At 36.9% G+C, this 17,751-nt stretch overlaps 1 protein-coding gene across 1 annotated transcript in view; it reads left to right on the top strand.

The window, feature by feature from the left end:
- Window positions 1–4,291, top strand: part of si:ch211-51h4.2 (uncharacterized) — a 216,312-nt gene extending 212,021 nt beyond the window's left edge. Inside the window, exons 13-14 of the mRNA XM_049465961.1 lie at window positions 3,832–3,874; window positions 4,271–4,291. Of these exons, the coding sequence (XP_049321918.1) occupies window positions 3,832–3,874; window positions 4,271–4,291 (64 nt within the window). The remainder of the gene's footprint in view (window positions 1–3,831; window positions 3,875–4,270) is intronic.
- The last annotated feature ends 13,460 nt before the right edge of the window (window positions 4,292–17,751 follow it).

Raw genomic sequence — 17,751 nt, 5'->3', positions numbered from 1 at the left:
AACCTGTTTTCAGCGCTACAACTGAGCACCCTCTCCGCTTTTAGACTCTTAGGCCCGTTTCTGACACCTAGCGTTCAAACTTTGAATCTCACATTCAGGGGTGATAGTGAAAAAAAATCCTGAGCCTGAACTTTTTTTTCCTGTTCCAACAGGGTGAGGAAGGGGGGGGGGGTTGTTGGGGAGGGACAACAGACTGCATATGTGACGTAACATAGGCATAAATGTTGACACATTATTCAAACATTTAATAGTCTGTGTATAACCTTATTGTCAAGTGACACATTTTAGATAACGTTTTCATTTTCATATTTACATTTTCTCCACTCTTGTAAAAAAAAGTGCACTTTTATTTTTTCTTTTTCTACTGAGAGCTCTTCTTAAGATGGTGTCCTTGTGTAAAATAATGTAACTTTATGTTTCATAGAGATTTTTATAAACGTCAGGACATGTGGTCTTACTGTGAACTACAAATGAACAGAAGTCACATTACAGCAGTGTTTCTCAACCCTGATCCTGCATATTCTACTGCATATTAACACTGTTCTGCATATTCTACTGCATATTAACACTGTTCTGCATATTCTTCTGCATATTAACACTGTTCTGTATATTCTACTGCATATTAACACTGTTCTGTATATTCTTCTGCATATTAACACTGTTCTGTATATTCTACTGCATATTAACACTGTTCTGCATATTCTACTGCATATTAACACTGTTCTGTATATTCTTCTGCATATTAACACTGTTCTGTATATTCTACTGCATATTAACACTGTTCTGCAGATATTCTTATGATTTTAGCCGATCTGATTCAGGAGTTTAGGGTTAAGCAGTTTATCAGAGCTGTGTGTGGATGAAACTGGTGAAACCGGTGAAACTGCTCACTTACAAGAAGCTGCAGTTCCTCATCCAACCACTAGTGGGAGCTGCAGCAGCACAAGCCCCGCTCTCTTCACTCAGTCACAGCTACAGCCCAGCCACGGGCTACAGAGCTCAGCTCAGCCAGTCTGGAGCGTTTTTTTTACACGTTTTTTTAAGTTCATCTGTGTAGGAAAAGGTTTTAAAAACGGATAATACAGCTCTCTACAGTTCACCTTTCAGCCAAAGCAGCTAACAGCAGCAGTTGTCACGGAGGCACTGCTCGGATTACATTATAAACAGGTCAGTTAGCGCTGCTAACCTCAGGATGTTTATAACTACTGAGTTTAGTGGACACACCACGGCGGCAAGGTTAGACTGTTGAAGGCTACTGAAGACTATTAAAGGCTATTGGAGGTTATTGAAAGGGTTATTGGAGCAGAAATCAGTAAAGGCTGGTTAGATAAGTGATTCACCTCCTCGTCCTTTACTGCGGTGAAACTGCGACTAGCGCTGTCACAGTGATGTTTATTTAACGTCATTAAAACTGATTGTCAGGTATTGTCTTATAAATATTTACACAGAACTTATATCTCTCATAAAAAGCGTTTATTTTGGTCAGTAACATTCATGTTTATTTACTAGCAGCGTAAATTACCAGTGTTTGCTTGGGTGTGGATGTAATTAGGGGAATCTGTACCAGCCAGGTTTGCCAGGCACCTGTGTGGCATTAATGTGGCATTTGGCCCCGCCCAAGATCGGTATCGGCGATCGGCCCATCGTGGTGAAAGACGACCGGCGATCGGAATCGGCCCCAAAAACACTGATCGGTTCAGGAGGTGTAAAAAAGGAGGTGAATTTTGGCAGTGCATCTGCGATTCTTTTGCTCTCTGCCCGTTTCTTTCGTTTAGCACAACCACTTTCATAACTCCGCTTCATTTTCACTGTGACAGCTGTCACTCTAGGTGAAAATCAAGATCAGGTGAAAATCTAGGTGAAATGATTGTGGAATTGTGGAAAACACAATTTTAGTTCAGTGATCAGGGTTAAGAAACTGATTTAAACTACAAACATAAAGTACTGTACTAAATTCTGACTATCCACTACATCTGGCTTCTAGCTAATTAGCTATATTCATTTTCTCCTGTAATCCTAAACTAATAACGACAGTGAAATATGTGAAATAGTGATTAGCTGATCAGGTACAGGGCAAGTTGAACATTACATATATAGTTTATTTATTTTCTAAAACCTTGACTCCCTATCAAGCTAACTCACTAACACAGCTGCAGTTTATTAATCACAGTGGGTTTAATCTGTGTGCTGATACAAGAAGTGTATTTTTAACCAGCTATCAGAAACATATCATCACAGTTTACGTGTTTAGCCTACCGTTATCTTTTTTTGAGAAAAATCTCCGTATATCCAGATCTGTTTTTAAATCAGCTGAAGCTGCTGCGTCCGATCCCGCTGCTAAATCTCACAGCAAGGGAGGGGCTTCCCCCCTGCTGATTGGCTGTTTCTACTGAGAGGCGGGACTTAATACCTGAACCGGCTCTATTTATTTATTTATTTATTTTATTTATATATATATTTTTTTTATAGAGCCACGCTACGCCGGATTTCCGGCGCGGCGCCGGAACGCTATCACCCCTGCACATTATAAAAACCTGCTTAACAGCGGGCCAACTTTCATTCTATTTCTAAAATACCTCCGTAGTTTGGACGCCCCTGGACTAGAGGGTTTAAACCCCCCAAAATTGAGCCGTGGAGCAATAGAGGAACTGTGTTCTCTGAAAATATGGAATAATTTGTGGAATTAGGGATGAGGTGGACTGGATTGAACATTCCAAACTTAGTAACACTCTTATCTCTGATTGCAATCAGATCCTCACAGCAATGCTCCAAAATGCTCATATCCCTAATAAAGACTGACTGTCATATCCAGTGTTTCCCCAGATTATCACACCAGCCAGAGTTCAAAAGAGGACAAATTGTTGGTGCACGTCTTGCTGGAGCATCTGTGACCAAGACAGCAAGTCTTTGTGATGCATCAAGAGCCACAAGGGTAATGTCAGCATACCACCAAGAAGGACCAACCACATCCAACAGGATTAACTGTGGACGCTGTAAGAGGAAGCTGGTGTTTCAGTTTCATTGCCCAACCCCTGTATGTATTTTATATATATATATATATATATATATATATATATATATATACAGTGTGTCTCAAAACTTCAGACATTATTGTATAGTATATTGTAAAGTCATCCAAACTATGAAGAAAAACATATATTTTAGATTTCTGCTTTGATGCCTTGTTTTACACATCTCTGCTGGATTTTCTCAGTCAGGTTTATGAGGTAGAGTCACCTGGAATTTAGGCTTTCAGTTAACAGCTGTGCTGAACTCATCAAGAGTTAATTACTTGAATTTCTTGTCTCTTAATAAAGTGTTTGAGAGCATCAAAGAGTGCAGTTAAGAGAGCAGTTAAAGTAAAGTAGTGAAGAGGTAGAGTTACAGGTATACAGTGAATAGTGAATATTTGAGTAATGATCTAATCCAGGTTATGAGAAACAAAAACTACTCAACTAAATAAAATAAAAAATAAATACTTCAAGGTCGGTCAATCCAAAAAACTGGAATCAAGATTGCAGGCGCAAAGATCATCAAAAATGTTATGAGGAAACTGGCTTCCAAAAAAAAGGAAGAGCAAGAGTTTCCTCTGTTGTACAGGATAAGTTCATCAGAGTTACCAGCCTCAGAAACCACAAGTTAACGGAACCTCAGATAAGATCACCTAAATGCTTCTTCACAGGGTAGTTTGGTTACTACATGATTCCTTATGTGTTCCTTCATAGTCTGATAGATCACTTCACTATTCATTTACTATGTAGGAAAAAAATTAAACCATTAAATAAAAAAAGGTATGTCCAAACATTTGACTGTATCTTTTTCCCTCCACAGTTCTGAAAAGGCTGGAGAAATCGCAACCATACCTCTAACAAAGGTAAGTGTCTCTTTCTTTCCAGTTTCGGTTCACTTTAGCCTAATTTTCCCAACTTTCCATTTCAACAGGTGGTGAAAGTGTTTATCGTAGGTGGATTGCTATTATATTAAGGCAGGGGTTTTGTTGTTGTTGTTGTTGTTATGCTGCTATACCGTCTGCTGCTGGTGCTTTCAGTGAATTTTAAAGTAGGAGCCAAATGTGTGCAGAGATGCACTCTAGTTTCTTTTTTTCCAGAATTGTAAAGTGAGTACTTACAGAGATAGTCATCAGTGGGGATGGGAGTTTTTGAGAATAGCGTTTATGTGATATAAAAGCCTGCAGTGAAGAGAGGACTACAAAATACCTGCAGGCTACCGCGTGGTTTATTGGTGTGCATTTTGGTGCGTTTATGGTTAGGATAAGAACAAGTGTGATTAATCACAGTTAATCACAGGATATTATTGTGATTAATCTGATTTTTTTTTTTTTTGCAAAAAGTGATTGACTAACTAATAATAATGTAATATATCCCATAAATGCTCGTCTTGGGGATGCATCTGGCAACCCGCCACACCAAGGAATAGTCATTCCTGGAAAACCCTTGCAGTGTGTGGGGGAACATTATCCTGCTGAAAGATGTCAGTTGGAAGCCCTGCAAAGAGCAGCGACACATATTACAGAGTGCATAGGAGGTTCAGCAGATATTACAGTGTCCCTCGTACAAGTAATCTCGTATATCACAATATATTTAATAATATGATTATTAAGCAGTTTTACTACTCTACAATTATTATGAAAATGGGCTCAGATAATATTGATAATGAAATACATTAGGTGCAAAAATATATAAATATCTCTGTTTGGACTGAATCTCTATTGATATAATTTTTTTTGTACATTTATCTTGCTTTGTTACAGTTTTCACATCATATAGACCGTCGAGGGAAAACAATAGCAAAGCTACTGCGCATGTCTGTTTCTTCGACGCTTCCGGTGGCTCTATTTTCATATAGTCAGCTGTCAAAATGAGGAACATAAAAAAATTATATAAGTATAAATAAATAAATGCACATATAAATAAACAAATAAATTAATATATTAATAAATAAATAAATAAATACACGTATAAATAATTGTAAAGGTAAATAAATGAATGAATGAATATGTGGAAATGTGGAAATAAATGAATAAATAAATAAATAAATGAATAAATAAATAAATGTTGAAATAAATAAATGTACATATAAATGAATGAATATATAAATAAGAAATGTATATATTAATTTGTTTATTTAACTATACAATTATTTAGGCATGTGTTTATTTATTTATATATTTATTTATTTATTCATTTATATATTTATATATTTATTTATTTCTACATTTATATGCGCATTTATTTATTTACACTTATGTCATTTTTGGTCCTCCATATTTTACTTGTTTAAAGAACAATTTAAAAATCGTCTCGTAATGACTTGATTTTTAATGTTTGTGACTCTTAGTTAGTATTACTATCCATGTCACAAATACAAATTTGATTTAATTTGATTTGAAAAAATATAACACATTAAATAATTTAATTCAGAAGTGTATTTATTCTGATCGAGTTTACACTGGAAGTTCTAATACAATTATGATTGTAGAGTATAAACCGTCATTGTTAAAAGATTCATAGTTACTGGGAGATCTGTGCTGTAACTGGGCCACTTCACTTCACCTTATTCCCACAAGTGCACTAATGCAGTGGTTCCCAACCTATGGGTCGCGACCCAACCTATGGGTCGCCAAAGATCCACGATGGGTCGCGAAGCCCTCTTGATTTTAAGGGGTTTAATTTTAATACTATATATAGTCTAGGGTAAGCAAAATTCGCCGCGCTGCGCTGCGCTCTCTCTGTCTCTCTCTCTCTCTCTCTCCGGCAGCGCGGAGCTGAATTCAGCGCGAGGCTGAATATAATAATATAATAATATAATAATATAAGAATATAAAACTCAGTTTAGTTAAATAAATGAAAATGAGTGAGGGCCTGTAAAGTTAATCAATTATTGTCCAATATTTGGACAGGTTGAGGTTTTGGTGAGCTGTTTTACTGATTTGAAACTGAAACTGAAACTGATATTATTCTTTTTTTTTTTGTTTGTTTTTATTTTATATAAATTATTTTTTATTCATTTTAAATAGTTGTATTATTTTATTGATCTAATTTTTTTTTTCTTCATAAGATAAAAATCCTTATGTTTTATGTATCAAATTTTCCTTTTTTACGTGTTTATTTTATTCATCTATAGTAAATGTCAGTTTTTATTTGTCATTTCTAACCCCCCCCCACCCCACACCCCAACCCAACCCAATTATACACTTACATCTTTTACATTTGGGGGGGTGGGGGGGGGGGTGGGTTATGTTGGGTCACCAAAGGTTACAATGGTAAAAAATATGGGTCCCTGAAGAAAAAGGTTGGGAACCACTGCACTAGTGAACTCCAGGGGGTTAAGCCACTGTCTGCACTGTGTCTTCTGCCTGAATATTTCTTAAGATGACCTTCTTCTTCTTCTCATCGCATTTCTATTGTGGATTGCAGCACATTTTCTATTTTTTTTTTGCTACTTTTTCAAACAGAGGGTCCTGTTTTAGTGATCTATAGGTGAGCAGTCATTCTGTGCACTGTGCAGCTTGACTAAGGGCACGTTGCTATCGTAATGACGGGAAAAGTACTCCTTGCATGGTTTGAAACATGCAAAAGGCATGTACTAATTCTCTATGTTTGTCATGGGTGTGTTTTGGGCTTAACTTGCAATAAACCAAACAGTGCATTCCCTTAAAGAGTCATGTGATCAGAAATTGAGGGTGCGTGGAAATAAACAGTAGACTAGTGTTAGTCAGCTCTAAGGCTTTAATGCACATATTCAGTGTGAACAAGTAATGAGGGGCTTCTATGACTTCTCTTTATTTATTTTTTTTATTAAATTGCCTCAGTGTTTTTGGAAAATTGTGACAAGGTATTTTAGTCTGATATTTGATTTTATATACATTTTTTAGTACATTTATTTAAGACAATATGCATATTTTACTAATTCTGTTTATTGTTGATGTAACTGCCAACAGGCACAGCTGGAAAAGAAATGCCCTTATAAGGAGGTAGGGTGCCCAAGGACAGGTGAAAAAACGAGAACGAGTGGAAACTAAAGTCACGCCGAGCATAACAGAGAGATGAGGGAGGAGTGTAAACAAAAGCTCACCAGAGAAGCATTTCAAAAATTATTCTTGCGGCCCACATCTGGCCTGCGGGCCGCCTATTGCCGACCCCTGGTCTGCATTGATACTTAAAGGAGAAATCTGGTGTGAAATGTACTTGGGTTGCAAGGAAACATGATAACGAGTGCAAACTTTTGTTAAATAGCCCCTCAACTCCAGTATTCCCAAATACAGCCCTTTTAGCCGATGCTCCCAACAGGCTTACAATGCTAGAGATAGGGGCATATCGCTGCCCATACCAAGAAATCACTGTTTTTACACCATTATCAATCTCAAAGTGTCTCAACATTTCATTGGTTTCACTGAGGGTCCTGACATTTAACCCTTGTGTGGTGTTCATATTTTTGTTACTCGTTTACTTTGTTACTTGTATTTAATTCAGAAAAATTAAGCAATTTTACATTAAAATGCTTTACACATGCTTGCTTCACCTAAATTGCAAGCAATATAAACAGCTTACATGGTTAATATTTGCCCTTTACCTTTCTTATGTTAGATTTCTTTTAAAAAGTGCTACACTTTTTTTATTAGTTTTTTTAATAAAATGTAATAGAAAATGAATTAAACTCAAGATATGAGTAGAAAATTAGTTTAGTTTCAAATTTACAAATGAAGCAATGTTTATTAGCCCTTGGCCAAACATACTGTAAGTAATATAAATGTGTGTATGGGGGGGGGGGGGGGTGTACAGTGTGTGTTTATCGAAAATGTGTTTTGATATATGTTTTTCACAAAAAATGAGCCAATGCCAATGAGTTTGAGTTAGAAAAAATCTTTTTTTTAGTATCATTTGATGAAAAATGAAAACCACACAAGGGTTAAGCTAAAGGTGCTCAGAGCTTTGAAAGTGCAAAGGTTGTGTATTATAAGCACTGTTTATACACACAGTACCTTTAGCTCTGAGTTGCCTCAGTGTATTCGGAAAATTGTGACAAGGTATTTTTGTCTGATATATTGATTTTATATTTTATATATTTTTTAGTTCATTTATTTAAGAAAATATGCTAAATTTTACTAATTCTGTTTTTCGTTGATGTAAAAGTCTGCATAACTGTGTGTAACTATGGGAATGTGCCTGATGTCAATTTACTGCCAAGATAGCAATGAACATCTGGCTGGTGAAATCTGTCTAGGTAAATATCCTACAGTGGCGCACCTTTGTTTTTTTTTTGTTTGTTTGTTTTTTTATGCAAGATATTTACTGTGTATATTTGCTATTTAAATAATGCATGTGCAAAGAGTAAACATTGACCATTGGCGGGGTGTATGATAGCGATGCGCATTGCGACACACCTTGCACAGTTGGTAAGATAGAAGTCAATAGAGTTGTTTTAAGTGGACCAAATAGTGCTGGTGTGAAAACTCAATGTTGAAACTGGTTTGCTTGGTGCGAGGTATTACATTATTACATTTTAGTAGCTTGTAAACTTTAGAGGAACATTAGAGTATAGCTTACACTCTAGGCCAGGGGTGTCCAAACTACGTCCCGCAAGGTCTTTTAGAAATAGAATGAAAGTTGGCCCGCTGTTAAGCAGGTTTTTATAATGTGAGATTTAAAGTTTGAACGCTAGGTGTCAGAAACGGGCCAAAGAGTCGGAGAGGGTGCGCATTTCTAGCGCAAAAAAACGGGCCAAAGAGTCTAAAAGCGGAGAGAGTGCGCATTTCTAGCGCAGAAAAACAGGCCAAAGAGTCTAAAAGCGGAGAGAGTGCGCATTTCTAGCGCAGAAAAACAGGCCAAAGAGTCTAAAAGCGGAGAGAGTGTGCATTTCTAGCGCAGAAAAACAGGCCAAAGAGTCTAAAAGCAGAGAGTGTGCATTTCTAGCGCAGAAAAACAGGCCAAAGAGTCTAAAAGCGGAGAGAGTGCGCATTTCTAGCCCAGAAAAACGGGCCAAAGAGTCTAAAAGCAGAGAGTGTGCATTTCTAGCGCAGAAAAACAGGCCAAAGAGTCTAAAAGCGGAGAGAGTGCGCATTTCTAGCGCAGAAAAACGGGCCAAAGAGTCTAAAAGCGGAGAGAGTGCGCATTTCTAGCGCAGAAATGCATATTATATATGCAAATTAAGACAAATATATGAATATTAAGCAAAAAATCTGCCAATGGCGTAAGCAAAATTTATTTAGTAAGATTTCTTTCAAAAAGCAATGGCAAAGTCTTAAAATGAGTTAAGTAACACCTAAATCAAGCAAAAAAAAAAGTCGCTGTTTAGTTTTTGGACACAAGAATCAGAATAACTTGTTTGCTGCTTGATTGTGCTTATTTTGAGTTTAAATTACTTAAAATAAGCTACAAAAACAGTAAGAATGATTAAGATAATTATCCCTAAAATAAGCAAAATAATCTAACACTTACACAATGCTTAGTAAGACACAAAAAAAGTCTTATCAGGGGAAAAATAAGATTTATTGCCTTAAATTTAGAAAATTTCACTAGCTAAGATTTAGTTTTTTGCAATGCACTGGCTGCTGATTAGATACAACATATACAAAGCATATACACAAGTCATATACACATGAAAATGCTTTATAAACATATATGTATAAACATAAATACTACAAATATTATTTTCCTCCAGGCACCTCAGGCTCACATGCACATATATATACAGTGTACCAAAATCCCACTATTGAACATGCAGAGCAGAGATGGGAACGGGAGGGGAGAATCGGGGTAAAACCTCTTGCTTTTTTTAGAAAGTGTGTCGCTGTAATATGATAACACGTTAGCCTTTAGGAGCTCCCCACTCTGCTGAGCAGTGTTTGGCAGCAGCGCGGCACAGTTGAAGTGTGAGAAATTGTTCTTTTTCTGTGCGTTGCCCGTGGCCTGAGCTCGGGATAAGGGCTCGGAGGCGAGGGTGGGGAGTGAGTCACACATGAATTATGTATGACCAAATATTTTCAGGCGCACTCTTGCGTCTGCGGGTTGCTGCCGGCTTGCTGGAGCCTTCCCAGCTCTGTAATGGGCTTTAATATGTCCATTCCGTGCTGCTATTAGCATACACGGATCCCGGCGATTAGCCTAGCCGCTGACGCTCTTAACGGGCTGCCCGCGTGGATCTAATATGCATCGTCATAGCAACACCGACGTTCTGCCGGCGACGCGGTGCTGTGCTGCACTTTGCACTGTGGCACTTCTGTGTAACCCCCCCCCCCCTTCTACCACCGTCCTCCCATCCAACCAATGCATTTATTAGCATAACTTTGATCTTATCCTACATGTCTGCTTTTACACAGAGCCGCCGTCCTTCACGTCCTTCACGTCCTTCACGTCCTTCATGTCCTTTATGTCCTTCACGTCCTTTATGTCCTTCACACCAAACCTCTGCCCTTTAAAGAATGGTGACATTAATGGTGACCAGACGCAGAACACTCGCCGGCGCATGGCACACGCTGCCTAAACGTGAATTAATGAGACCGAAGTGCGCTGAAGGATTGATTCACGCAGGGCCGATACGCCAGGGCATCACCACACTTAATACCAGTGCTTAATACCAATACTCTGTGTTTTTTGTAAATATTCTTTCTTATTTATTCATATTTTTTACTTGTCACATCTGGGTTGCCAGATCCATGCCACGTTCCAGCCGATTTCGTAACTCCATTACCTCGTCCGGTCGTGCCTGTGGCGTCTGCAGTGCGCTAAGTGCCACCTTCATGCTTCAGCAGACTGAGCTGCAGTTTGTTGTGAGGAACCCCGGTGAGGACAGCCTCTGTTCCTGCATGTTACCATGAGTGTACCACCTTCACCTGCTGGCTGAGCAGTCAGTACACTGTAGATATTAGATACTATTACATTATTGTTAGGCCTGGACAATAATTCGATATTGGTATTTATCGCAATAAGTAATGTTTAAAAAAACGGTGATATCATTTTTGTGCTATATCGATAAGTATTATTTACAGAATCTGTCACTGACAGGCGTTTTTTACTGCCATCACTTTGCTGCAGAGCTGAACACAATCAGCCTCCGTAGCTGGGCTACATCAGTGCATGATGACGTAATCACACAGGCACGTAGCCAGATAGGCTAGGCTAGGCTTCAAATTGTTCTGGAGAGTGGAGCCGACTAGAGGCGGTAATACAGCTAATCTGTTCCACCACCTCAAGCAGTTCCACTACACACAATATTTTCCTTATTCTTGCTGAAGCACTTTTGTAGCTTATGTTGTAACTAACTAATTTATTGTTAATAAAGCCTATAGGTTTGTTTATTTGATGGAGATGTCATATTCCTTTTATATATATATATATATATATATATATATATATATATATAAAGACTTCTTGTATTCTTTATCCTGGTTGAAGCACCTTTGTTTTAATCTGTTAAATATGTTTACAAAAGAATAAGAAGAAGCTCTGCCTCTGTTGTAATTTAAAGTTATTTATATTGGTAATATGAATATAGGTTATAGGTTTGTGTTTGACAGAGATGTCATGTTTTCATTTTGCTATATGCAAATAAAAGTGAGCATGGATTTAGTTTGACTTTTTATTCTATAGTATTATATAGTTTTTGTGAAAATAGGTTTCAAAATAAAATTTTCAGTAGGTAAATATTTTCATTGAAAGGATTCTTAGCAGTTTTTCTGAGGCCTTCAAAGTATTTATATCGAAATTATATCATATCAACCGAAATTAAGGAATATAAAGCAATATAAATTTTGGCCATATCATCCAGCACTAATTAATGGCATATCCTACTGTTTTCTGTTTTGTTTCAGATGCAGTATTTTATTATTATCCATGAGCCCACTGAATTTCTAATTGGAAAAACATCTACACTAATACTTAAAGGAGAAATCTTGTGTGAAACGGACTTGAGTTGTAGTCAAAAATGCCCAGGCTTACAATGCTAGAGATAGGGGCATAGCATTGCCCATGCACAGAAAATGCTATTTTTACACCATTAACAAACTCAAAGTACCTCCATATTTTATTTCTAGAATTTTGAGGGTCCTGACATTTAAAAACGAGGCACTGAGATCTTTAAAAGTGCACAGGTAGTTTATTATAGGCACTGTTAATACACAAAGTACCTTCAGGTAGGGGGAACAGATTGCAATATTAATTCTGTAGAAACACATGCTTATGAAAAAGTTTAAACCTTATATGAAATTGACGTACTCTTTTAATATGGACTATGTCTCAACAGAGGATTCCTTAATGTGTTTATTGAGGTTCCATTTTTCTATAAAGAAAGAAAGAAACATTCTGGAAAACTAGCATCTCTGTTATGAATTTTTACTGTTATGTACAGTCCAGAGTCTTTCTTTAGTTTTTCGAGGTATTCATTCTTTATATAGATATTTAACCATATAAATGATGCCCTTATCTTAACTTCATGGTGTTAGCTTAACAAAAACAAGCTAAACATCAGAATCTGTGAACTGGTCACCACAATCTGTTCTGAGTCACGGTTAACCTCCCAAACCTAATTAAACAAGAGAAAACATGAGTGGCAAGTAACCAAATGTGTTTGTTCATGTATAACTACAACTATAAAAACTATATAAAATACCTATTAATATGTTTTTGGTCCTTTTATATAGTATTTTGGTTTGAGATGTAGATGTAGATCTTTAGCCATGCCATAAACCGTGAACTGTGCAGCTTGATTAATGGCATGTCAGTATGTCTTTGCTGTCGTAACGACAGGAAAAGTACACCTTGCACAGCTCAAAATGTGCAAATGGCATGTACTAAATCTTTCTGCAGGCGCCGAGTGGTCCAGCGGTCTAAAACGCTGCCACTATAGTCGCAGGTTCGAACCCCCGCTCATGCAGCTTTGCCATCAAGCTGCCGGCGCTCAGAGGGAGAAAATTGGCCCTGCTCACTCCGGGTGGGTAGATTGCGCTCTCTCCCCACATCACTCCTAGGGTGATGTCTGCAGCACAGAGCATCTGTGAGCTGATGTATCAGAACCAAGTCGCTGTGCTTTCCTCCAAGCGCGCTGACTGCTCGGCAATGTTGCATCAGCAGCAGCTCGAAAAGAAGCGGAGTCTGACTTCACATGTATCAGAGGAGGCATGTGTTAGTCTTCACCCTCCTGGTGTGTTGGGGCATCACTAGTGATAGGGGGAGTCCTAATGAGTGGGTTGGGTAATTGGCCGTGTAAATTGGGGAGAAAATGGGAAAAATTTGATATAAAAATATAAATGAAATAAATCTTTCTGCAATAAACCAGCATGTTATTTCCAATTCCCTTCAGAGTCAGGTGCACTCTGATTTTGGTAGATTGCTATTTCAAGGGCGCAGATACCTGTCATTATGTTTATTGTTGATGCAAAAGATTTCATAGCTGACAACAGGCATGCACTATGGGTTTGTGCACTGCTGCATGTTCATGTGCGCATGTCAAGTATTGGGGAAACACCTGTTTTGACCATTCCCTGCCAAAAAAGCAATGAAAATTTGACTCTTGACGTCTGTGTAGGTTGTATTGTGTCAGTAGAGCACCTGTGTTTTATGTTGCCATCAGCATAGATAAAGTATATTCACAAGCACTGTTGCTATTTAAACAAGGCAGCCAGAAGGTGTGAAAACAGCAGTGGTGTGCAGTGAGGCCCCTTTAACCCTTCAGAGAAGGGGTGACAGTAGGTGTATGTAAATCAGTACATACAATTTTAATCAGGAAATATATATCATTGTTATTGTAAATGTAAGGACTTGTTTTATAAATTAACTAAAATAAAAAATAGCAACTAATTCAAAGCATTAGTCTGTGCTTTTCAGTTGGGTGTAGTAATGAATCTGTTAGCAAAGTCATAGGACAATCTGACCAATCAGATTCATGATTTTCACTCCGGGGGCGGGGCCATGGCTGTCTAACCCCTTCTCAGCGCTGTGCTGAAGATGTTACGCGTTGCTTAGTCGTAAAACGGAGCTCATGCTGGATTAGTTTAATAGTTTAAAAGCTAACTATCATGGAATTGCTGCTGCAAGTCAGACAGATATTGTGCCACATCATATTAAAAAGCCTTTTAAAGGCTGCCTGTTAATGTGAAACTAATTCACAATAATACGCCGCCTGACTGGTGAGTTTTTGTGTGTACTTAATGTTTTGGCTGCCCTGGCGGACTGTCGTCATAAAAATGAATTATATTTGTTGAACGCCTGTACTTGTAGGAAAATGAAGCAGTGATTGTCGTGGGCTATTGTGTACTTTTGTAGTTTGTAGCTGTGTTTGTGGGCTGTTTGTGTGTATTAAGGTCAAATAATTCAGTCGAGACAGAGAATATGTAGTTATTGTAATTTTTATCTATAAGTCGTTTGGGGCCGGTTTGATTGGGCGGGAGGGGGGTGGGGGGTTTGCAGAAGGGGTACCCACTATATTCACTGCACGCCACTGGAAAATAGACTGATGCCGGTTGTGTAAGATAGCAATGAACAATCACGGCACACCTTGCATATAATCACTGTAAAAAACAAAACTTAAAATTGTTCTGCTTAATGTGATTTTTAAGTCAGCTGAATGAGAAATATTGAATTGCACCCTAAAATATAACAAACTAATCACCCCAACTTACTTTATTAAGTTTCTTGTTAAAAGTTTGTCCAAAAAAATAATCTGTGTTGACAAAATTGACTAATTGTAGTTTAACAACTACTCTGCACATGCTCAGTTTGACCCTTTATTTGATTGGGGTCTATGGAGCAATGTTAATCACACTATTTGCATATTGGGCGTGTCCTTCCAATAGATTTCTGGTTGGCACAACTGCATTTTTTTTTTTTTTTTTTTTTTTTTTTTCAAAATTTAAAAGACTGAGTTGGTCTCAAAACACAAAAATGTGGTGCAGTAAGTTGTCTTAATATTTTGAGTTTTCTTAACTTTTTTATTTTTACAGTGAGTGAATAAATATCAAATAAATAGTAGATAAAAAGGTGAGGAAAATATTGCACGTTAAAAATATTGCTCAAATGGTGATAAGGAGATCACAGTACATGTAGTGAGATGGATACTGCACACGGTAAGCATTACAGCTACACTGAGTAGTATGTAAGTTTCCAACTTTTGTTTGAATCTATTAAAATCTGTTAAGTTATTTATATTGGTAATGTGTATATAGGTTATTTAATACATATAATAAGAAATTAAAAATAATAAGGAATAAAATAAGAGAGCTTTTTTTAATTATTATTTTAACAGTTTGTTACAGTTCGTAGGCAGTATTCTGGTAATATGAATTGAATCAAAGGTTTAAAGGTATTTGGTGCAGAAATTTGATTTTGATAATGCTATATGTAGTTTTGGTTGCAGTGCTTCATTTTACAGGATATATAAAGTATTTTGCAGTTTGATTGTGCATTTTACCAATTGGAAAAAACTGATATCATATACAGTTAGGGCTGCAGCTATCGATTATTTATTAATCGAGTACTCTACTGAAAAATCGATTCGATTAATCGAGTAATCGGATATAACATATTTTTGATTGCTTAAAGAGTCATCCAAAATACACAAGAGGGAAAACAAGACATTTCACTTAATAATGAATGACCAATTGATTTCCTTTTTTAGATAAGTTATATTTTTAAATTCACAACATACATTTCCAAACTGCAAACACAAATACAAATAAACAAAGGAATAATAATAGTTTAATAATTAGTACTTTATAATTTAATAAATAATGGTCAATTATTTTTAACAAGGATTTTTTTGTGAGGATCAAAACTATAGGGAATTAATCAATAAAAAGGCATAAACATTTGCATTATGTTGTGCATCTTAGCTTCCTGAACAGCAGAGATGTTGTCAGTTTGTCTTACCAAGCTGGTGACATGTATTTGTATTTATACAACAGTTAGTTCCGACCTCACAATCTGATTGGTTGAAGTGTTCTAGCTGTGCTGATATATGTGATAATGTAACCCGTATGTCAGTTCTAATACAGTGTGAAAAGCAATTCACTGAAATTAAGAGCCTGGCCCTTTAAGAGAAGGCTGTTTCTGCCGTATTTTGTTAAGTATTGGTCGCCATAGTAACTCGCGCCATTTACGACGGCATGAGCCCATTTTAATGTATAGCGTGAGAGCGGAGAGTCTCAGAATACGACTTTGTGCTGCAGAAGCTGGTTGCTAAAAGTTGAGCTCCGAAGCAGCTGCACTTACTAGCAGCTAAATATCTTCTTGCTGTTGTACTTGCTGTTGTACATGCTTAACTTCTCTTATTATGATAGGTAGGTTCTCTGAATATTTAATTTATAATATTCTGTTTATAAAAATGAGCAGCTTAATTTTATTAGTGGTTATTTGGTGCAACTAAGCAGTATTTTGGTTCCTTATTACTGGTTGACTGCTTAATTATAGAGTTATATATATATAGTTAGTTTCCATTCTGTTAAAATGGTTTAAAATATGCACTATTTTCAACATGATGTGTGTTTTATTTGGAGGTGCATTTAAGCCAAATGTCCTCTGCAGCAATATATATTTTAGCTGTAGCTCTTATGGGCTAACATACGAAGCTGTGTATTTCATATGCTTCTGTTCTATGTTAAACTGTTAAAAACGTTTTTAAAAAATGTTTTATGAGCTGCAATAACAGTTTAAAAAGAAATGTATTTTTGTTTTGTAGTTTTGCATTAAATATTTGGAATATGAATATAGAAAAATAGTCTCAGAATACGACTTTGTGCTGCAGAAGCTGGTCGCTAAAAGTTGAGCTCCGAAGCAGCTGCATTTACTAGCAGCTAAATATCTTCTTGCTGTACTGAAGCCCTCCATTTGCCTCTCGTACATGCTTAACTTCTCTTATTATGATAGGCTGTGGACTGCACTGAGGAACGGGTGCAGGAGGACTGAGAACCGTAACAAGCGCCGGACTTCAACACTGTGTCAGAGTGAGAGAATCTAAGTTTGGCTATTCTTACTGGACTGCAGGTGGGGCCAGAGATCTCAGAACAGTTTCTTTTTATGGGTACCCATAGTTTTTTTTTTTTTTTGTGCGCACTTATTTTTTTCCTTGGAGAGACAATTTTTTTTTTGAGAGAGAGACATTTTTTTTTCTTCTTCTCTGAACTAAATGGACAAGCTCCATACCTACTAGAATACATACTCGTTAAAGGACTGAAACTGTGCTAATTTGATTTTAAATGTGACTGAAGTGTTTTCTGGACCATTTCAATAGAGTGAAGTTCAAGAGTTTAAGTTTATTTACAAAACTTTATTTAAGTTTTTTTATTTAATTTTTTTTTTTTTTCTCTGGTCATTGTTTTGTTTAATACGGAAGTGAGGTGTATAAGGATTTTTTTATTTTTTTTAATTTATTTTTCATAACAGCAGAAAAGTACGTTCCAGTTCAAGAAATTTGAAATATATATAAATATATATATATATATTTTTTTGAACATACGATAGTATACAGCTATCGGAACCTTGAAATAAACATTCCTTCTTTCAAGTATTACACATTATTGGTATTTCATTACTTGGTTACAATAACATCACAGCCTTCTCAAACTAAACTTGTATCACTCCGCCGACGCGTTGCTGAGTAACGGCTTATACACACAGGACACCCGCAGCAGCGTTAGCTTAGCACAGCCCGCAGCGCTGATTCTTTTGTGGAAAAAAGGGAAAGAAAATCGCTCGGTTACTGCCGTCTGACAGCCAGAACGCTAACCAGCCAGGCTAGGCT

Source organism: Astyanax mexicanus, chromosome 16, assembly GCF_023375975.1.
Source record: "Astyanax mexicanus isolate ESR-SI-001 chromosome 16, AstMex3_surface, whole genome shotgun sequence".
Lineage (NCBI taxonomy): Eukaryota > Metazoa > Chordata > Actinopteri > Characiformes > Acestrorhamphidae > Astyanax > Astyanax mexicanus.
The sequence above is the reverse complement of the archived record's forward strand: the minus strand, read 5'-3'. Positions and strand labels throughout refer to the sequence as shown.